At 45.0% G+C, this 22,782-nt stretch overlaps 1 protein-coding gene across 2 annotated transcripts in view; it reads left to right on the top strand.

Annotated features, from left to right (window-relative positions):
• Nucleotides 1-22,782, top strand: part of RFX4 (regulatory factor X4) — a 170,249-nt gene that overhangs the window by 68,935 nt on the left and 78,532 nt on the right. Inside the window, exons 4-7 of one of the 2 annotated variants that reach the window (XM_060112612.1) lie at nt 1,255-1,378; nt 16,460-16,521; nt 20,608-20,821; nt 22,267-22,344. In XM_060112612.1, coding sequence (XP_059968595.1) covers nt 1,255-1,378; nt 16,460-16,521; nt 20,608-20,821; nt 22,267-22,344 — 478 coding nt within the window. Of the gene's footprint in view, nt 1-1,254; nt 1,379-16,459; nt 16,522-18,935; nt 19,031-20,607; nt 20,822-22,266; nt 22,345-22,782 lie in introns of those variants that run through there. The other variant, XM_060112613.1, reaches the window with a different exon arrangement.

Below are 22,782 nucleotides of genomic sequence, written 5' to 3'. Positions count from 1 at the left end.
AGTGAAAACTTTTATATTTAGAATTAGCCAGCTGGACTCATTGTAGATGATCCCAACTTTGTTGGCAACATCCAAAGCATCATAGTCAGGAGCCAGTCAAACATATGCCTTCTTCTCTCCATCAGGCCTGATCAGGGTGTTGACCTTAGCCATGTCAATGTCATAGAGCTTCTTCACAGTCCGTTTAATTTGGTGCTTGTTGGCCTTGACATCCACAATGAACACCAGTGTGTTGTTTGTTGTCTTCTGTTTTCTTCACGGCTGACATGGTGAGGGGAAACTTGATGATTGGGTGCCTACATTCTGGTGTTTGGGTTAAAGAGGGGAAAAAAAAACTGTATCTAGTTTACTTTTATGTTCCCAGTATCTAGCACAAATTCTGGACATCTTGAGTGCCCAAAAATGTTTTATGGAGCAGAAAAGTGGATGATAATGAGGTCTAACACCTACTAAGCTCTCACCATGTGCCAGGTCCCATGCTGATGCATGTCACACATTACATCTGATTGACATGACAACCTTGCGAGGCGGTTACGGTCAGTAACTCCAAAAGGAAACTGAGGGCTGAGGTTAAGTAACTTACCGGAGGTCACCAAGCCAGCAAGTAATAAGGCTGGGATTTGAACCCAGATGGAAAAGTTCCTACCCTGAAACCCTAACCTATAGTCATTAAGAAGGTAATGGGTGTAGAATCATATAATCCCAGTACAGCAGGGAAGGTGAGCCTAAAGGAAACAAGCAGTTCAACTCCCTGCTGTGGTCATATAACCTCCCTCAGTCAGTGGGTTAGTGGCTGTCTAGCTGTCCAGCCTGTGCTGGGGCATTTGTTTTCCCAGGCTGTCCCACTCTGCTGCTCTTGTTAGCCAAGAAGCCCCAAGATTTTCACACCTATCAGGAATGGCTACACAGTGGGTAGCTTGGCTGAGGGGGGCACCTGCAATATCCTCTATCATTTTTTTGGAGTTTGGGGGAGTCTGATTCATCCCGAATGTGGTCAGGCCAATGACAACACAGAGGAAAGGGACTGGGAATTTGGACTGGAAAAGTGACCTGAGGTCATACCCAAAGGGACCAGGGGTCTGATCCTGCTAACCTGCTAACTCCGTTCCTGACCTTAGGCAGATTGTTTTGTCTTCGTGGGCCTTGGTTTCCCCATCTGTAAGAAAAGAGTTATTTCTCAGGTCTGCCCAGCTCTAGAGGAGGACAACGGATCCTTCTTTCTTGGGTTTGTTCATTGGGCTTTTATTTCCCCAGGCTGGAGGAGAACTATGAGATTGCAGAAGGGGTCTGCATCCCTCGCAGTGCCCTCTACATGCATTACCTGGACTTCTGCGAGAAGAATGACACCCAGCCCGTCAATGCTGCCAGCTTTGGAAAGGTGAGTCCAACTTCACCAGGCTTTTTCCTTTTCTTCCCCACTTCTAAGTAATTTATGCACAGTTCCTAATCATGTTTTAAATCATTTAATTTTTTTTTTTAGGTTACCAAGGTAAATACTTTGGTTACTTTGCTGTAAAAATTTCACAGTTGTTAACAGAGTAATACCAAACCAAATACCAAGACAGAGTAATACCAAAGTATTAAATGTTTCAAACAATTCAGACATGTTGTAAAGTAAAAGTGAATGTCTACCTTGAATTTCCTTGGTACTTAATTTGTAGACAGTAACTTCTTTTCTCTGAGCGGCAAATATTGAACTTGCAAGTGTGTTATGTGTATGTCAGTGAGCCTGGGACAGGCAAACTGCTTGGCTTAGTAATGTGAGAGCCTTAGAGAAACTGGGAAGTGGCCTTGTATCGTAGCTTGGAGGTCTGGGAGTCCTCAGCTGGGGGTGGTACTGTTTGTAATATCACTGCAGGCCTGACTGTTCTCTATCCACTTACGATTAAAATACATCCCACACTCAGGGCTCTCTCTACAAAAAATCATTACCATCGGTCATTCATATTCAGCTGGCCAAGGAAGGCTATTGGAACTCTATTTAAGACTCATCATGTGTTTATTTGATAAAGATCTAGATTTTTTTACACCCCAAAAATATTCAATTTAATTTGAGTCAATACATCTAAACTCTTTCTCCTTTTATTAGCTTCTTTTTCCTGTGTGTAACGATTTTTCCACATCGGCTAATAAAAAATAGGCAAGCTTGTCCTGTACCACTATTCCTTACCAGTTTTCTGAGTGCAAGCATAACAAGGACTGAAATGGCAGGAAGGGGTCAACGTTTCAGAAATTCCCTTTTCAGATCCTCAACAGATAAATCATCAGCAAGAAAAAACAAAGGGCAATGTTAAGCCTGAGCCAACCACCCCGGAGAGTCTGAAACTGAGTGGCTGAGAATTGGCTCCACTCAGTAAATGGGAAGATGCTCTGTGGTGACTTAGGAAAGGAAAAATGCTTGTGTGATGGGTTAATGTTCCTTCTCCAAAGTGAAAAGAATTTTTTAAAAAAATCAGTGGCGAAACCACCTTTGCTGTTTCATTCGTTAATTTCTTCAGCGGGGCAGTGTTGGCTGAGACTGGCTGTGTGGCAGGCACTGTGTCAGGCAGTGGAGACTCAGAGGGACCCCGGTATGGGTCCCGCTGTGGAGGGGCTCCCAGTCTAGAGAAGGGGCACTGAGAGCCCCTCAGCAGTGGGAGAAGGAAGAGCACAGCAGGAGTGTATCCCTGTCCTGTGTCTGGGGTCCTGGAACATTCTGTTGCATCTACACGCTCCCTCCCAGAGGCCGAAGTGGAGAGTCAGGTTGGGTGAGCAAGAAGACCAAGAATCCTAGCTCTCCTGGACTTATCACTTAACCTCTCTGAGACTCAGTCCTCGCAGCTGTGAAATGGGAATTAACCCCTGCCTTCTTCCTGGGATGTTGCAAGATTCACCTGAGAGGGTGGCGGGCTGATGTAGGGTACTGTACACTCAGTCATCTGGTCGCTCAGATATTTAGTAACACCTACCATGTGCCATTACAACTGTTGTTATGAATTTTCCATGAGATGCTTGTGCACAGATACAAATAGCCATTCGTTAGCTTAGATTCTGAAACAAAAACAAAACCAAAAAACAAAAAAATTCAGCATTTCTAGAAACTCCAATTTGCCTGTGTAAGGACCTTCTATTCCTTTTTCTCTCAAATTCTTTTGTAACCCTATTGTCAGCTCAGGGTTTCCTTGACCTTGTGATCTAGGTAAAATCGATTTAACTCTTCCTCTCCTCCCAGCATCCCAGTTCCATTCCTATTTCAAGTCTCAAATCTGCCCCCAAGAGTTTAGCAAGTCCCAGGGTGTTTGCATCCTCAGGGTCACCTTGACTTGGGACTCCTCTTTCTGCATATACCCGCTCTCTCCACACCTGTGCTATTCAGTACAGTAGCCTCTGGCCACACCCAGTTGTTTAACTTAAACAAAATTAAAATTTAGTTCCTCAGTCACACTAGCCATATTTCAGATGCTCAGTAGCCACATGTGACTAGAGGCTACCATATTGGACAGTGCAAATAAAACATTTCCATCTCCACAGACAGTTCTAGTGGACAGCCCTGTTCTGTACCATCATGAGCTAGGGATAAAACTCAGGGTCCTCTTTGCTTTGCACAAGGCAGTCCACAGAAAGCGTCTGTGTAGACTAAAGCGTCCTAGGAGACTGAAGTGTGCAGTGGTGGTTTACATCCCAAACGTGGTCCCATGGAACAGACGTCCCCCTCCCAAAGGGCTCCCTGGCCCTCCCCCTGCCAGTTCCCCACAGCTGGTCCTGCCCTCTCTGCTCTGCCGCCTCTCCTGTCCTCCTCGACCACCTCCTGCTGCCCCCTTGCACTCTCCCTCTCCTTCCTTCACGGGACAACCTCCACCAAATTTCCTCTGTCCTCGCTTCCTGCTGACATCTATGCCCACAAGTCACATTTAATCCAAATGGCTTTTCAGAATATTTTCCCAAATAATAAGTTTCCTCTCTAAGAAGAATTACAGTGCCAGATGCTTCCAAAATAGTCATTTAAAAAGGCATCCAAGGGTAAGCTGGGACGAACTGAGAGAGTGGCATGGACATATATACACCACCAAATGTAAAACAGATAGCTAGTGGGAAGCAGCTGCATAGCACAGGGAGATCAGCTCGGTGCTTTGTGACCACCTAGAGGGGTGGGTTAGGGAGGGTGGGAGGGAGATGAGAGAGAGAAGGGCTATGGGGATATATGTATATATATAGGTGATTCACTTCATTATATGGCAGAAACTAACACACCATTGTAAAGCAACTATACTACAATAAAGATGTTAAAAAAATAAATAAATAGGGCTTCCCTGGTGGCGCAGTGGTTGAGAGTCCGCTTGCCGATGCAGGGGACACGGGTTCTTGCCCCGGTCCGGGAAGATCCAATATGCCGCGGAGCGGCTGGGCCCGTGAGCCATGGCCTCTGAGCCTGCGCGTCCGGAGCCTGTGCTCCGCAACAGGGGAGGCCACAACAGTGAGAGGCCCGCGTACCGCCAAAAAAAAAAAAAAAAAAAAAAAAAAAAAATTAATTAATTTAATTAAAATAAAATAGATAGCTAGTGGGAAGCAGCTACATAGCATAGGGAGATCAGCTCGGTGCTTTGTGACCACCTAGAGGGGTGGGATGAGGAGGGTGAAAGGGAGACGCAAAAGGGAGGAGATATGGGGATATATGTATATGTATAGCTGATTCACTTTGTTATAAAGCAGAAACGAACACACCATTGTAAAGCAATTATACTCCAATAAGGGTGTTAAAAAAAAAGCATCCGAACTCTGTCTTATCTTCAGTCCCAAAGCAAGGAAATACTCTAATGGAAATAAAAGCACAAATGCAAAAGCTCTCTGCAGCTGCCTTGCCATGGATTTCAAGTGCACTGGAAATTGGGGCTGTCCTTCCAGCCACGGAGGACAGAAGGTACATGCTGAGGGTTTTCGCATTGAGCTTGTTGAATTGAAATCCCAGACACATTTTCCCTTCCTGAGGGCTCCCAGCACACTGCAGCTGCCATCTCCTTGAGAGAAAAAGGGACTAGTTCTCTAAAACCTTGGAGTGTAATCATGGACAGTCTTCCTTTGAGCCGATCCGTCCAAACTTATGATTCATCTCTGAACTTTTAACTCAGAGCAGGCAAAGTTCACTATTTCAGCTTAGGTTTTAGAGAAAAATTAGATTGGTGTTTGTCTTCCCACCTGGCTTGCAAGTGGGCCGAAGTGAAACAGACATCAGTGGTAAAGCTGTCCCCATGGCTGGGGTCCTGTTCTTGATAAAGTGGATGGCAGCGATTGCTTTGCTGCAAGTAAGATCTGAAATAAAAATCCCCTCTCCAACACCGTGGGCAAGCTCCAGAAGCACTAGCTTCCAGTAATGTTGTATTGACTTTGGGTCCTGGAATTAATTTCGGAATTGCAGAGCATGCTGAGGCTGCTAGCCGAACTAACTTCTTGTGCCTGCTTTTGCTGTTGGCTGGGGTGATGAAAGGTCACCCAACTTGGAGTCACTTAACTTTTCAGAGCTCCCATTTCCTTACCTTTAGATGGGAAGTATCCCAAATTACTCTAGGGATAAAATGAGACAGTGCTTATGAGAATGTTTTTTAAAACTGTAAAGTTCTCTATCAATGGAAGAAATCACTATTTTCTAAAATTGGCTGCATTCCGTTCTAACTCCTCTATCTTCTTACCATACTTTTTCTTTATAGCACTTATCACTGTCTGAACTACTATATATATATGATGTTACTAATATATATGTATAGTTATCTATATATTGTAGTGTTATCTATATATTTTATTACATATAATATATAATTATTAATACATGTAACTAATAACTATGTAACATATATATTTTTTAGTTGCTTGTGTTTTGTCCATCTCTTTCTCTAGAATGGAAGCTCCATGAGGACCTTTTTGTTCACTGTGCATCCCTAGCCCCCAGAATAGTACCTGGCACATAATAGATCTTCAGATATTTGAAGATTGAATGATTTATATTATTGCTGTTTGCTAAGAGCACCATGAATTATTTGACATATGGCAATTTGTTTAAGCCTTATGGTCACCATATGAAATTGGCATTGTATCCACTTTCCATTAGTCCATTTGTTGAGTTGGGATGAACTTGTTGAGGTGCCAGTGGAAACTGGTTGTATTTTCACTTACTTTAAAGAGCTGCCTTCAGAGTCCTCTGTCCGTCCTTCCTGCTCTGCCCTCTGACAACATCGCAGGGCAATCCCACAGCATCAGACCGTGATCAGCCATCATATCAGTCTTGGCTGGATAATTAAAACTCATTCTCAGCTATGAAAAAGCCCAGTTCTGTCCAATGTAAAACTTCCGTCTCACATGGAAGTCAGACCTCCCCTCATGATGCCTCCGAATTTGCTCTGTGAAAGGGAAGGGGGGACTCTTTCTCTCCTCTTCGGACTCCTCCAGGGTCGGGAGAGGGGACAGTGGGGGAGGGTATCTAGAGGAAAGGCAACAGGAGTCTTTTTGACCAGCTGGTGCTCTCTGAAGGCTCCTCCCAGCTATCAGTGTCCTGTGCTGTGATCGTCGTCCATACGCTGGGGGAAAGGGGTCCGGTGGTGGGTTTGGGGGGAGACCCTCTGGATCTCTGTCCACACTGGCTGAAGGGCTGTGCTTTCCAGCTGACCTCCCACTGCCCACCGCTCTTGCTTCTCCGCTGAGGATTCACCCTGTGGCTCTGGCCTTATGCTGGAGTGTTCTGACCAGCTCTCTGAATGCCTCGTGTTATGCTTTGATTCTTAGAGAAGCCCAGAGGAGCCCCCACGAGTGTGACGGGTATGGAACAGGCCCACCTTGGTGATGTGCAAACAGAAAATGGCTTTGCTTTGTTCCTCAACCATGTTACGGCCAAACTCCCTTCCCTGACCCCTGATGGTTTTGTGGCAGGTTTAATAGCTTTTCGGTTATTGATTATAAAAACAAGCCTCAGCAGACGTAGAGAATGGACTTGAGGACATGGGGAGGGGGAAGGGTAAGCTGGGACGAAGTGAGAGAGAGGCATGGACATATATACACTACCAAATGTAACATAGATAACTAGTGGGAAGCAGCCACATAGCACAGGGAGATTAACTCAGTGCTTTGTGACCACCTAGAGGGGTGGGATAGGGAGGGTGAGAGGGAGGGAGACACAAGAGGGAAGAGATATGGGGATATATGTACATGTACAGCTGATTCACTTTGTTATATAGCAGAAACTAACACACCATTATAAAGCAGTTATAGTCCAATAAAGATGTTAAAACAAAAAACAAGCCTCTTTTCAATAATTTAGGTGCTCTTGTGGACACTAAAGTCCAGTCCAGTGCTCTAGTTGAAACCTACAGTCTCTCATCCATTTGAAGACTCCTCCCCTCCCCCCCACCTCAGGACTGACCACGTGTGACCTGTGGACCTGCAGTGGGGGAGGGGAGAGTGGTCGGACCTTCTGCTCTTCCCTAACCTTTCCTTCCTGCTACTGGTGCCTCCAGGCTTGTCAGGGTGAGAAAAAACACTTCCAAAATGATACCCCTAGTTCTCCAGCAAAAGCAGTGAAATAAATGTTTAGAGAGCAACGGAACTGTAAATTGAAACAAACACAAGGTAGTATCAGAATTGGCCTACACATGACATCATACTCAGATAAATTACCCAAGCTTATTAAAGACAATTCTTTTTAACAGATATTAGAAGTGTCTAGCTATATCTAATTATGAATGCAGCGCTCACAGATGTTTAATAAAATTAATAAAAATAGCCAACAATTACACAGTGCTTTCTATTACCTGGCACTATTCTAAGCACTTGACATAGGTCAACCTTGTCTAATCCCCCAAACAACTCTATGAGGTAGAAACTATTATCCCCATTTCATACATGGGTAAACTGAGTCCCAGAGAAGTTAGGTAATTTGCCCAAGGTCAAACAGCCAGTAAGTAGGTGTGTGACTCAGAATGTGACCCTGAGAAGTCTGGCTCTAGAGTCCATGTAGTTAACTGTCTCATTTACACAGAGCAAATTATTTTGGGGGTACGGTCCGTATGTGTAGAGGCAGGTTTTGTGTAAACAGTTGTCCTTTTGACTTTGGTGTTGTCATTAGCAGTCACCTGGACACCTCCATATGATCAAATTTGGGAGTGAAGTCTCGGCCTCTCTGTCTCTCGGGGTCAAGTGCGCTGGTCACTGCAATTGAGAAATTTCCCCTCAGATCTTCCCCACGGGGTGTTCCAGGCACTGGGAACCCCCCTGCCAGTATTTCCCATTCTGCTTCCCCCTCAACACTTGGGTTCACCCAAGTGAACCTTAGGTATGCATTTATTAGGTATGCATTTATCTCAGGAGATGGGAAATGGAGTCCTCTAGGGGAGGAGTCTGCAGAGGGGCATATGCATGTGAGAAACTGCAAAGCAAGATGGCAGATGTGCCCCCTGAGCTATGAACTCCCAGGAACGGAGGGACGCAGAGGAGGAAACTGCTGCCTTCTCGGGGTGGGGAGTGAGGGCAGCCTGAGAACCAGGTCAATCCCCGAGTACCGCTAGGTGCCCAGTATTGCCTTCTCCTAACCTGCACACTTGCGAGATCCATGGAAGCTGAAGTGAGTGTTTCAGTTTCACCAAATGCTTCTTTCTCCTGCTTTTCCACTGGTCTTTTGGAAACTAAAAACTCCACCTGCCCAGAGATGGAGCATTACTGTGCTTAGCAAGAGCTAAGCTTTTTCGGAAAGAAAAACTGGACCTCAGATTTCTGAGCTAAGAGAATCTCTCTTGCTAATTGGATTGCTTTCCATGCATTTGTAACAGGCATTCTGCTGGAGGATTAAAGGCAAATGAATGTCTTCTTCCACAGACTTTTACTGAGGGTCCACCATGCGCAGTAGGCGGGGAGTTTCCAATAACGCCAGGTTTTGGGCCTTGAATTTGAGGATCTATCACTCTTACTCTCTGTGTTACCCTGGACAGGTCCCATTTCCCTCTCTGAACCTCAGTTCCTCCATCTGTCACGTGGGGAAGTTAGCCTACAGAGGTGCGAGGACCTTTACCATATGAACTGGAAACACTTTTCAACGAGAAATCATAATGACAATAACACTGACACTCTTTGCCAGGCACTGGGCCAAGCCCTCTGCACATATTACCTCATTTAATCCTCACACAGCCCTGTGAACTAGATGCCGTTTTTTGTTCCTGTTTAAAGATGAGATAGCTGATTCCAGGGCCCCTGGAACCTTTCCTATGAGGTAAATCCTGGGTGGAAATCAGAAGGTGTATCAGTTAGGAATTGTATTGGGGCTGTGTGTAAAAGACGCCTCTCCTCATTCCCAAACAATGGCTTAAATAAATTTGTGGTTTTACTTTTCTTCACATAGAATAAGTTTAAAAGAAGGTAACCTATGCTAGTATAACAGCTCTATAAGAGCATCAGGGACCTGGGCTCCTTCTCTCTCTCCGCTCTGCCATTCTTAGCAGATGGCTTCTAATTTCTAGGTCACCTCATGGTCCAAAGTGACTGCTGGACAACAAAGCCTAAATTCCAGATAAGAAGTAGAAAACTTCTTGGGTGTAGGGAGAGAAAGGTCAAAACTCCAGCTGAGTCAGCTGTCTTCAGAAGCTTTCCCAGAGCCCTGCCCAGTGATTTCCCCTTTTGTCTCACTGTCTGCCCTTGGCTGTCAGGGAGGCAGGAAAATGTAGTCCATCGCCTCCTGGAATAAAAAATTAGAGTTTGGTTAGAAAGGGAAAGGGGCAGACAACTAGCCATTTTATCCACATAAGGGCATTTCAGAAATCCACGTATCCTTTTTCTTTTAAAAAAATGAGATCTAATTGACATCTAACATCGTATTAGTTTTAGGTGTACAACGTAGTGATTTGATGTATGTATGTACTGCAAAATGATCAGCACAATAAATTTAACATCCATCACTACACAGAGTTACACATTTTTTTTTCTTGTGATGAGAACTTTTGAGATCTATTCTCCTTACAACTTTCAATCATACGATACAGTATGGTTAATTATAGTCAGCATGCTGTGATCACCTTCACCCATTTCTCTCCATGTGTCCTTTTATGTGTCATGACTATGAAATGGAACCCAGGATCCTGAGAGAGTTCAGGGTGTGCTCTCAAATGTGGAGCCCATGGGAGGAAGCATAAGTGCACCAAGTGACTAGCTTAGACTGTGTGGGGTAACATGATTTATGGTCAAACATTTGTTGAGCTTGTCAGGAAGAGGCTGATTCATGGATAGGCAACTAGACAGCTGTGACATATTGAGACTTGAGTACGTGGGGAGGCCCTTTAATCTCGCAAGTACACCTCCCCCGAAGGCTTGCTGATATCTCAAAATCCTCAGTTCCTCTCGTTGAAGTCTGTGGAAATGCAACTACAAAAGAGCAGGATAATTCATTAAGACTTACCAGTTACTAACACCTCACTGTAAAGAAGTTTAATCTATTAAGGGAACTTAGAGATCTATTGGTGAGACCTTCTCCTTTTCCAGACAAGGACGTTAAAAGTCAAAGAGATTGAGTGGGCTTCCCAAGGTCCGACGTGTAGTGGCTGGATCTGAGGGGAAGGGGGGAGACCAGTGGATGCCACCTGCTGGGCAGGGACCCCCCCACACACCCACACACCCAGTAAGAGGTAGGGAGACAGGAGGCAGGGAATCTGGGGCAGCAGATGTACTTGTATGAATTGAATTTATTTATATCCTGCCTCTTCCCCGTGAGGGCTTGAGGTACTTAGCCATTTGGGCTGTGGGTGTTGCTTCCTTGAATATGTGGCTCCTTCCTCCCCGCCGCCCATGCTTGAGCAATGCAAGAAACAAACAGACAGACAGACAGACAACAGTGTTCTGGGGACCTATGCTTCTGTCAGCCACGTATGCCTGGAACAGAGATAAGGCTATAGGTTCCTCTCATTTAACATGACTGCCCTCTTCCTCAAGAGCGCTCACAATCTGCCCTGACCCCAGGTGGCTTGCGCACCTGTGGAGGGACACAGAGGGAGATAAAGGTACTCTTGAGGCATCTTTAGGATTCTTCAGAGATGGTCTTTTTTCAATTTGCAAAGGAAAAAAATTAAGCACGTGGACAGTTTCCTTCTACTTTAAATTCTTGCATATGTTTTTCTTAACCCTTAGTATCTGCTGTGATGTCAGAATGTCTGATTTCACACCAGATTCCATATTTTGTTATTTCACACGTCTTTAGTGATGTGCAGTGTAAAAGCTCAGAAATCAAATTGTGTGGGTTTGAATCCCAGCTCCACCATTTACCAGCTGTGTGAACTCAGGAGATTTCTTAATAGCTTTGAGCCTCAATTTTCTCCTCTGTAAAATGGGAACATGGTACCAACCACCTGAGGACTGTTGAGATAATGACTGTTAAAAGGGCTGCCTTAGCACAGTGCCTGGTAAGTATAAACACTCAATGCACTTTAGCTATAATTATGATTTCAGTTTACTGTCGCAACATTTCATGACTTTAATGCATCATGGTTTTTTATTTATTTATTTATTTTATTTTATTTTATTTTTTTTGCGGTATGCGGGCCTCTCACTGTTGTGGCCTCTCCCGTTGCGGAGCACAGGCTCCGGATGCGCAGGCTCAGTGGCCATGGCTCACGGGCCCAGCCGCTCCGCGGCATATGGGATCCTCCCAGACCGGGGCACGAACCCGTATCCCCTGCATCGGCAGGTGGACTCTCAACCACTGCGCCACCAGGGAGGCCCTGCATCATGTTTTTAATATATCATCACTAACATATGAATGTTTCAACCTTTCTAGCTGCTCTTCCTTCTGAACGATTTTGAGAACAATTGTTCTAAAAATTTCCCACATCGCACACATGCTACCCTCACCACCCTCACCCTCTCGTATTATTATCTTCAGAATTATTCCATTTTTGACTTAACCTCTATCTTATGTAACTCACCACATTCTAGCTAAATGGGTGTATGATGACTGTCTCTCTTCTCACACTCACAGACATGACACATCATCCCAACATCCCAAGGACAATACTGGGCTCACATATGGATTTTTGGACTGCTTGGAATTGTTACCCACGGTACTTATCAGGGGCAACAGATTGTTACCTCTCTAGCCATGGGGGTTTTCTCGGAATCCTTCATCAATCCGTATGCATAATTTGAAATTCCATTTCTGTCTCATTGCTCTAGGTGTAAATATCTTGTAATTTTTAAAAATTTCTTTTGTGGAATTTCCTGTGGAACCTGCAGTGGGGTAGAACCCACCTCAACCTCCAGTGCCTGGCCCCCAGTAGGTGTTACTCCTCCCAACATTGTTAAATGGATAGAGTTATACCAGCATAGTAAAATTACTCTGGCAAACACCCATTTCAAGATGGTAGCGTTGAGGGAAAGTGTTTAGGAAAACTTATTCATACTACCAGGCTTAATTATTTTTTCTTCTCTGAAAAAGGCGCAAAGTCTATTGCCAACAAAGAGAGTGAGTACCCCACTTTGAGACTTAAAGTTGTGACAATTAGAATTCCTTTAACCTCTTTCCCTAACCATTTCTCTCTCTTGTTCAAAAAACTGTTGTGTGTGTTTTTTAAGAGAAGGCACAAGTACTTGCCATTGTACTGAATTTATAATTTCTTGCTGTTTGAAAAGCCCCTTTTCTTTTGCCCATACCCAAATGACCTCTGAAATAAGACCAGGAGCTCTTGTTTTAAAACTGTCTTAAGCATACTTGATTCTTTGTATACATGAGTTTGTCTCCCTCAGAGTGTGGGAGAATATCCATTTATTCCATGACACTGGAACTTCTTTTGGATCAGTTCTTGTTGGTGGCAAATCTTTGCCTACTGAGGGTGGATTGAATTTTTGGGAACAACCAAAAGCCTTTTTTCAGAGCGTCCCTGATGACTAAGTTTGGAGATCAAGCTAGATCAAGACCATACGACTTGGGGTCAAAGTCAAACAAGGCCTCTCTGTAGAGTAATGAGGCCAAGTGGCTTTGCTGTGTGGCTCTGAAGGTGTCTCTTGAGGTGACACCCACAGAGAATGCTGAGGGTTTCATGCACAGTCAGTGGACACTTGCTGGCTCCCTTGGGTGTCGGTGAAATTGATGAACAGGAGACAGTGGAACTGGATCCCTGCTGCTTCTACTCGCTGGCATCTGTGAATCCGAGCAGCCTGTATCACCCTAGACCCCAGTTCCTCAGTTGTGAAACGAGGACCATCATATTCTCCTCCAGTGTGGTTTTTAGGATAAATTTAATACCGAGAGTAAAATACTTTGTCTAGTGCATGGTGCCCACTGATGCCCAATGAGTGTCAGTTCCTCTTCTCACTCTTCCCCTTCCTTATCTTAAATGAGGCCTGTGGTTTGAAGATGCCATTTCAGGAACGTTTGCCCCAAACTCACTCATGTTTCTTAAAAAACTACAACCACAAAATTATGTCAGGGTAGCCTGCGTGCTGAGTTTCCTTCCACCTGGAGCCATGTGTTTAATGGAGAGAAGAACGGACGGAAGAGATGAATAACCTGACCACCACCTAAAAAAGAATGCCAGCAGCCCCGGAGAGACTGGTTCCCCAGAGCTTCTCTGCATCCCACCCCTGGCCCATGGAGACCCCAGCCCCGTCTGCCCAGGCTGAAAGAGCAGAGGGTGGGATTCCTGAGTAATTAAAGGGAATTTGGGAGGCTGGGATGTTGCGGAATGTTAGATCAGTAGCTAGAGCAGCATGTGGTGTTCTTTAGGCAGGCTTCATTGAATCCATACAAAAAAAGAAAGAGGGGCTGCCTGCCGTCTGCCCATTTATCAAACAGTGAAGCTCAACTCTCACAGCTCCACAAAAGTGTTTGACTGTTTGCTGAGTCTTGCTCCAGAAATTAAAAGCTGAACAGCCTTAGCAGGGCTGAACCGACCCTGCATTTTGAGACTCAAACTAAATTGTGCTGGGCTTTCAGATTCAGGGACCAGCTGATTATTTGGTGAAAGGAAAGGAGAATAATTTGTAATTTGCAGCCCATAAGAAACACTTAAAAAAAAAGCAAACTCCCTTCCCACAGGTTTTTGTTGCGGCTGGAAGGAGGACGTGCTGTCTGCAACAGCTTTCTTTGCTCAGAGTGGGAAAAGTCTTGACCTCCAGTTGGGCAGAGAGTGATGTGGTGCAGCAGGGCCTCCACCCATTCCCCACCCCCAACTCCTAACAGGCTTCCTTTCCTCTTCGTGCTTTATTTGAAATGACCTTTCTCTCTTTTTGGAGGAGGAGGAGAGGATTTGGCTATCAAATATTTTTAGAGAAAAAGTATTTTCACAAATGGAATTAAAGATTCTAACCACGCAAATATATTGCTTGGGAGACCATAAGATAACCACTAAAGCCTGGAAACTGGGTCTTCTGAGGATCCTCTGAAGAGCCATCAAAGGATTGAAGGATACGTCTGTCGATGAAGAGAATGTGCTAGAAAAGGGTGATGCTCCTGGAAGACATCAACGGGGGGGCAGAGCCTGGAAGATGGGTTGAAACAGTGTCATTATCCCCATTGGATAGATGAAAAAGCCTGATGCTCAAATGGAAGAAAGAGGCAAAGGCCATTTTTTGGCTCTTCAGTTTAGCACATTTTTAAAAAGTGGTAGTACCCTTCAGTACTTCATGGGATTGGGAGAGGAGGAGGAGGACGAGAGGTGAGCTGGAATGAAGGCAGAACCTGGTGGGTTTGGACTTTGTCTGGAGTCTTCATGAAGGAGTGGTTGAGGTGAGGCATGCCTGGCAGCAGGGGCAATGAGACCACTGAAGCGATCCAGGTGTGAGATTATGGCCCTGGGGCCGATGGAGATGGAGATGCGGGGAGAATCAGGATATATTCACAATAGAGGGAGGATGGAACTTGGTCACAGACTGGAAGTAGCAGGTGCAGCGGTTTGGAGAAGGAAGAGCTCTTACCTGGTCCAGGGGATCAGGAAAGGCTTGGAAGAGGGTGTAAGTGGATCAGTAGAGATTCATCCCCACCTCTGAGAAGGTGCTCATGGTTCATGCCCTGCCAATGGGAAATCAACAGCAGCATCTCTTATGAAGGACAGTGTGCAGGCTCCCTCTGTCTGACCACACCTGCCTGTTCGATGCTATATTAGAAGAGAAGGGAGTTAGAAGAATGTGGCTCGACTTAAACATCCCTGGTAATAAAAGGGAATGAATGAGTCATCAGGATAATCACTGGTCATAATGGGCAATGTTTATTGAACCCTTACTAAGTGCCAGGCACTGTTGCTAATTATTTACATATGTTTACTTTTTAAATTTTCACAAAAATTCTCTCAGGTAGGGGTTGGTATCCTTCCCATTTTACAGATGAGGAAGCTGAGTCATTTGAATGTTAAATAACTTGCCCAAGGGCCCCGGAATAACAAATGGCTGAGCTTGGATCTAATCCAGGTAATCTAGCTCCAAAGCCCTTGCACAGAACCCCTCTACCGTGCTGCCTCTTTACAAACACCATCGCTGTACACACCAAGAAAGAGGCCCATTGGTTGTGTTTTCACCTTGGCAGACGGCCTCTCCTCCTAGGTTTCTGGCAGATCTACGTGGTTGTCCTGGGAAGCAGCACTTAGCGTCGTCCACTTGGCAAATGAGTAAAGGGTACTCTCCAGGCCAGGGGTCGGGCTTCATGCCTTCATTCAACGAACGTGGACTGAGCTCTTCGCATGTGCCCTGGGCCAGGTCCCTGCTCTTGTGGAGCTTATGTTCAAGTGGGGGGAGATGTGAAATAACCACTCGGAGAGTAAGCGAGCGAGACAACTGCGGAGAGTGCCGAGAGGGGGACAGAAAGCAGGGTCGCATGCTGGGGTGCTGCTTGTGTTACTCTGCACCCGCCGGTCACAGAAGGCCTCTGGGCAGAGGGACCTTGCCCAGAGGCCCGAATGTTGTAGGAGAAGGAGCTAATCTTGTGACGATCTGGGTGAAATTGCATTCCTGATGGAGAGAGCTGCAGTACAAAGGCCCCCAGTGGGGGGAGGAAGCCTGGCATGTTTCAGGAACAGGGAAAAAGTAAAATAAAAAGCAAGCCAGTGTGGCTGGGATCCAGTGAGGAAGGGCGAGAGTTGGAGGAGAGGAAGGCCAGGAGGTAAGCAGGGACCGGGTTACAGAGGCTGAGGTGGGGGTGAGTACCAGGTGCAGTGGAAGGCTTTGGAGGGCTCTAAACGGGGGTGACAGGTTCTGGATGAAAGCATACACTGCCTACGTTGTGAGAAAGGGGGTGAAGCCCATAGTGGCCAAGTAAGACCCCCCTGAAGATCCAGAGCCCCACCGTCACTCAGGTGCTCCCCCCACCCGCGTCCCCAGCACCAGTGGTCTTCTCGGGGTTCCTCTTGGACTCCTAATAAGTCATCGCAACCAAGGGTCTGTGTTTTCCTTCATTCTTTAGATTGCTGTTTGTAAACTCCATCACTGTGCTCCCAGCTTTTCCCAGTGCGTAACTGATTCTTGTGTTGACTTACAGATCATAAGGCAGCAGTTTCCTCAGTTAACCACCAGAAGACTCGGGACCCGAGGACAGTCAAAGTAAGCACCGACAGCCTTTCCACCTGCAGAGTGCATGTCCACGGGCCTCCAGTCAGGTCCGGACCCCAGGCCTTTCATCCTGAGCTCAGTCCGCAGGCCTGGGGGGAAGTCTGTGGCTGGCGGGAGTGGCCCCCTCTCCCAGGAGCCCTGAGAGAAAGGCCGTCCAAAAGGCCAGCTGCTTTAAGGAATCCGACATGGTGCCACCCTGCCTTTAGTTGTTTTTGTGAAAGAGTCTTGGGCATTCTTTAAAAGGAGCGCCTTGTGGTTTCTTGACCAATCTCCAGGTTACTTGGATTGTTTTGGTCAACAAACTCTCTACTCTGACAGTATCCAGTCTGCCAGAGAAGCAACGCTGTACCAATCCCTGCAAGGGAGATGGGGTGGAAAGCTCCAGCCATGCTGTGGTACCCAGGGTGTACTGCTTCCCATTCATCCATTCGGTCAACCAACCAACCAACCAATGTTTGCTTCACATTTTCTGCATGTCAGATAAATGGTGCTAAGTGGTGGGGACACACGAGCAAACAGGTTTCCGCCCTCCTGGATGGAACATGTATTCTCCAGGGGAAGACAGACAAAAAAAGATCATCAGATTGTGAAGAGGGTTGTCCTAGAGAATAACAAAAGGTTGGTCTGGTTTAGAAAGGGTAGCCCTGGAAGGGTTTACTGAGGAGGTGACCCGAGGAGTGAGAGGCTGTGTAGATGCCTGTCTGCTAGTTGAGCGTCAATGGGAAGGGACTCTGCTTATTTTGCCCAGGCTTCACTAAAATCTGGATTTATAGAGACTTGCCTCGAAGGGTGTTTCAAAAAACTGTTGGAAGTGACTAGGTGTTCCATGAAGAAGGTCTGTTGGCTATGTAAGTTTGATAAGCACTGAGCTAAACAGGTTCCTTTATGCAGGACTTGTCAGAACCTTTATTATACTACTGTACACCGTGATTCCACTAGAGGGTGCCTTATTATGCAGCATTTCTAAACGTTTTTACCATGCTGAGCAGCAGATCAACACATACTGACTTATAAAATAATGAAACTTTTTACTAAAAAACAACCACCACATAGGACTTGTAAGACTTGTCACTAAAAGTGTGTCAGAAGCAGCATGTCCAATACTGCCCCCTGACTCCACCCCCGGCCATCCCCAGGCAGCACATTCCCATCCTCCAAGGGTGGGTTTAACTTTGGAGCCAAATTAGGTAAAGAAAGTGGAAAGTGGATGATCAAACTGGGGAAAACCCTTTGTAGTAAAGTTCTGAAAATAAACGAGGCTCAGTTTTTTCACGTGGCTCAGAAGCTCTGGGGGCAATTTCCAAAGAGACTTACAGAACATTTTTGAGCAAGGGACATTTTGGAATAAATTTCTAATAATTTTTCAGGGTGACTCCTCTGATGAACAAATCTCATTCATAATGAAAAATTCCAGTATTTGTTTAAAAATGAGCTTTCAGCCCTGCTAAGAGTATAGAGTAGAAAACCCAGATTCTTCCTTATTTGTTTGCTGGTGAGCACAGTGGTTGGCACACAAGGGCAAATCAATCCACAGAGAAGTGGATGGTTGGAAGACTATTGAATGAATGGAAAGGAATTATTTTTCCCCAGCTTATGGTCTTTTTAGAGTCACTGGCTCCAATACATTGTTGCCCATTTCTGAGATAAAAGTGTACAAATAGATAGTAAAGATAGATAGATAGTAAAGACAGGCAGTAAAAGTAGTAAAGATAGAACAGCATGGTTTCCCATCGTGCATAAGTTTGGAGAAAGTTTCCTTCTGTCTACATGTAAGAGCCTGCTTTTGTTTTTTTTGTTTTCTTTTTCTTTAACCTAGAGGTTGGCAAATTGGGCAATATCTTCTTTAAAAATTCAGTTTCATTGTATCCTCTCCATAAGGATCCTCCAAGGTTGGTCTCACCTTCAACCAATTGAAAGGTAATAAGAAGCTCTAGTCCCCAACATGCCACTTGGCCTTTTAGAGAAAATCCCTCAGCAAATTTACTTTGACAGAATAAATTGGGGGGGGGGGCAGGGGGTTGATGGAGAGTGTGTTGACGTGCCTTACAGACTTGAAAAAAAAATAGACAACTGAGAAGTGGTCAGAGCACTAGCTTCACTGCAGTTGCCAATTCTAGCAACATACAGTCTGAAAAATCAAGAAGCCGTCTGATCTGAACATGTTATTACTATCTTGACCTTAAGGAAGTGTAAGGGGGGACTTGTAAAGTCAGGGAGGCGTGTCATAACTGACATCCCGCCTGGAGGGGCTTCCAGAGCAAATGGAACCCGCCCCCGCCCCCCGCTACCAAAGGAGTGCCCTCCAAGTGGAAAAGGCAGTTATGACAGTTGGGAAGTAGAAGGCGTAGAAAAGAGGGGTCAGCTCAACACAGAGAAGAACTTTCTGATCACTACACCAACCTAAAATGAACTGGGCTGCCTTCGGAGGGTCTGGGTGCTTCAACCCAGGAGGCAGTCAGATACAGGCGAGATGCCCACTAAGCAGAAGTGTCACAGAATGGTATCAGGGGTGAAGGGGGAGCGGGGAGAGGGAAGGTTACCTGTGCTCAGCTCTCCTCTCCCTGGGAAGCCTCTCCCAGAACTCAGACTTCTTTCTCTTTTGTATTATTTCATGACTGTCACCACCCTATCTCCATGAGTAGAAAAGAGTCGTTAATATGTTGTACAGCATTTCTGAAAGTGAGGTCCATGAATTACTTACATTATTAGTATTGCCATGGGATCGTAAAAATCTCCTCTGACTCTGCTAAATCAGAATCTTGGGAAGCAGGGCCTGGGAGTCTGTATTTTCATATGTTTCGTAGGTGATTCTTATTAGTAGTAAAATTGGACAGTCACTGGCTCAGCGCTTAAAAGCACTTTTAGAGGTTCAAATCCTGCCTCTACTGCTCACTCACTATATGATCTTGGGTGTGTTACTTAAATTCTCTGGGTCTTAGTTTGCTGGTCTGTAATATGGGGATAATAATTAGTTCTAGCCTCCCAGGGGTTTTGTGAGATGAAATCGGGCAGTGTGTGTAAAGCACTTAGTACCTTGTTAGCTGCTGTGTTACAATAGTAGGTAATGGCAGTCTCATAGAGCCAGGAATGTAAGGCAGGGGCCTAACCCAGCAGGCTTGCTGATCTCAAATGGATGTGCATCCGAATTATCTGTGGTGTTCGTTTCAGTGCTGGTTCTTGGCCCCTATTTCCTGTTCTGAATCCTTAGGTCTGGGAAGGGGCCTTGGAATCTGTATTTTTATTACATTCCATAAGTGGCTCTGGCAAACATTAAAGTTTTTAACACCACCATGCAGTGTGTTTTCTTAGCGTAGCACAGTGTCTCTGTGGTCAAACCTGCTTCCTCCCCTAAACAGCTGTGTGACCTTGAACAAATTACTTAAGCTTTCTTGCCTCCATTTTCTCGTCCGTAGAAAGATTATAATAATCCCCATTTCATAGAATTATTTTACAAATTAATGTAGGTAAAGCACTTTCCAAAGTGCCCAGCACATAGCCAGTGTTCAATAGATTGTAGCTAAAACCCAAACAAAATGCAGCCTCCATCCCTCATTAGTCTTAATTGAAAACATTGCTGTTATTAAGCCCATTCTGAGTTAATAAAAGGTCCTGGTCTTTGTCTTACATTCAGTGTCAGCTGAGACACTGAGTTTATCCTTTTTAAGATACAGTTCTTTAAGACTGCCATTAATTGATTGAGAAAAACATAGGCCAAGTGAATTTTTGTTGGTGGTACAGTTAGCAGTCATAAACACACTCTTCTTCTTGGGTCCGTGTATATAAGAGATTAAGTACAAATGGAAATTTTTTTATCCCACTTTCTGCTTTGCAAAGTATTTGACTTAACATTTTCTGTAGGAGGCAATTTTGGTTATTTTTACCTGTCTGATTGATGGCTGGCAACATGGAGCTTTGGTTTAATTCTAGACTTCCAACATGTTGAGCCTTACAGAGGAGTTAACTCTTCTAGCTCAGGGAGGATGGGTCCAGCTGTCTTTGGCCTTGGGCTCCTGCGGCTCAGGAACCCCCACCTGATGAGGGTGCATGTGGGTCTCTCTCTCTTCCTTTGTGGCCCAGGTATCATTACTACGGCATCGCGGTGAAGGAAAGCTCCCAATATTATGATGTGATGTATTCCAAGAAAGGAGCCGCCTGGGTGAGCGAGACGGGCAAGAAAGAAGTGAGCAAACAGACGGTGGCATATTCACCCCGGTCCAAACTTGGAACATTGCTGCCAGAGTTTCCAAATGTCAAAGATCTAAATCTGCCGGCCAGTCTGCCAGAGGAGAAGGTGACCACATCTGAAGTGTTGCTGGGAGTGGGTGGTTTCTCTCTCTCTCTCTCTCTCTTTTTCTCTCACACACCACAGCGCGCACACACACACACACACACACACACGTACACACACTTTTATTGCAAAATGGTGAGTTTAAAAATATAAAGATAGAAATCAGATTCAAGTATGGACTTTAGTTGACAATAACAATGTATCCGTGTTGGTGCATTAGTTGTGACAAATGTTCCATCCTAATGCAAGATGTTAACGGTAGAGGTAACTGGGTTTGAGCTATAAGGGAACTGCCTCAACTATCTTCAAAACTGTACTACAACCCAATACTATTCTAAAATTAGAAGTTTATCTCTCTACCTACCTATCTTACCTACCTTCCTACCCATCTATGGTGTTGTACTGTCTCGTTTCACAAGGGCCCCTCCCTCTGGATTGCTTTTATATAGGATAAACTTTATTCTCCCATGTGCTGCAGAGGATGTGGTGAAATTATAGTCCCATAGACAAAGAAGATTTTATAGGTGTAGTGAATCGGATAGTTTGGGCCATAGGGTATTGGGAAGAAACAATTGGAAACACAAATCTGGGGACTTTCCCCTGGGTGATCACATCCTAATGCACCTACCTTGTGCTGCCCAGTGTGCCAGTAGGTGATGAGTTTCTACATATCACACTGGGTTGCCGTGGTGAATGAGACTTGAGTCCTGCTCTCAGGAAGCTTACAGTCAAGCAGGGAGACAGATGCTTGCACAAGCAAACTAAGTTTATATAAAACATATATCTAGGTTCTAAAACAAAAAGAGTACCTGAAAAGAATGCTTTAAATCTAAGAACTAGATAAATCCTTATTTTTTCTCCAATTTGCTTTCTTTCTCGACAAACTTCCTGTACCATTGCTTTAAAATTCTTAGTTAAATGGAGCTGGAGATGCAGTTCTTTTGCTAAGCAGATTCTAGAGAATTTCCAAATGTCTTTTTGTGATTTGGGCAAAAGCACCTCTTCTTATGAGTACATGCCGGGTTTTAACTTTTCAGTATCTCAGCTGGTGAGAATTTAATTCGGTAGGCCTCTACTATGTGCCAGGCACTGTACTAAATGCTGGATACACAAGCATGAATAATATGCTATTTTTATTTTCCCAGAGTCCACAGTTTCAGGGGGTGGAGATGGGGCAGAGAGAGAAACCCATGCTTTCTGTACCACAGGGTGAGTGCTCTGAGGGAGAAACACACTCAGGTGCTATGGGAGCACAGAGGAGGGAGCTGAGAGTCAGTGGGCCCCACCTAATAAAAATGAGTTTTGTCTGGGTCTTGCAGGATGAGTAGGAATTAGGCGAATTTCATCCCCTCAACAGAGAATAAATGACTTGAAATTGAAATTCCAAGGGCAGAAGTAACATGTATTAATGTATGCCTTTATTGTTGATCCCTCCTCACCCCTCACAGGTTTCTACCTTTATTATGATGTACAGAACACACTGTCAGAGAATACTGGACACTGTAATAAGAGCCAACTTTGATGAGGTAGGTCAACCAGTGTTGAGCTGTGAATACTCTGCATTAAAATATTATGATAACACTAACTTCTATTTCATGAGCTCCCTACTAGCTGCCAGGCCTCTGGAAGCCCTTGATGTACATTAGCTCATTTAACCCTCACAGTGATCCTAGGAAGCAGGCACTGTTACTATCCCCATTTTACAGATTCTCTGTGTGAACAGCAGTTGGCGTGGCTTTTTACTTGCTCTGTCTAGTGAATTGCATCCTGCCCAGTTGGCCTCCTGGGAACACAGTTTTGCCAAAGTATCATTACACCCAGAATTATACATTCAGAAAAACTAAAGGAAAGCTTTTCTTTATTTTGGATGTAACCTTTTCCTGAGGCTCGTCAGCTTCAGTGCATTTGGAGCTGGTTACCCTCCATTCTCAAGGTCTGGTCCCCATGTCCATCTAACACTGCCA

The sequence above is a fragment of the Mesoplodon densirostris genome, chromosome 11, assembly GCF_025265405.1.
Source record: "Mesoplodon densirostris isolate mMesDen1 chromosome 11, mMesDen1 primary haplotype, whole genome shotgun sequence".
NCBI lineage: Eukaryota > Metazoa > Chordata > Mammalia > Artiodactyla > Ziphiidae > Mesoplodon > Mesoplodon densirostris.
This window is presented reverse-complemented; position numbering and strand designations above follow the sequence as displayed.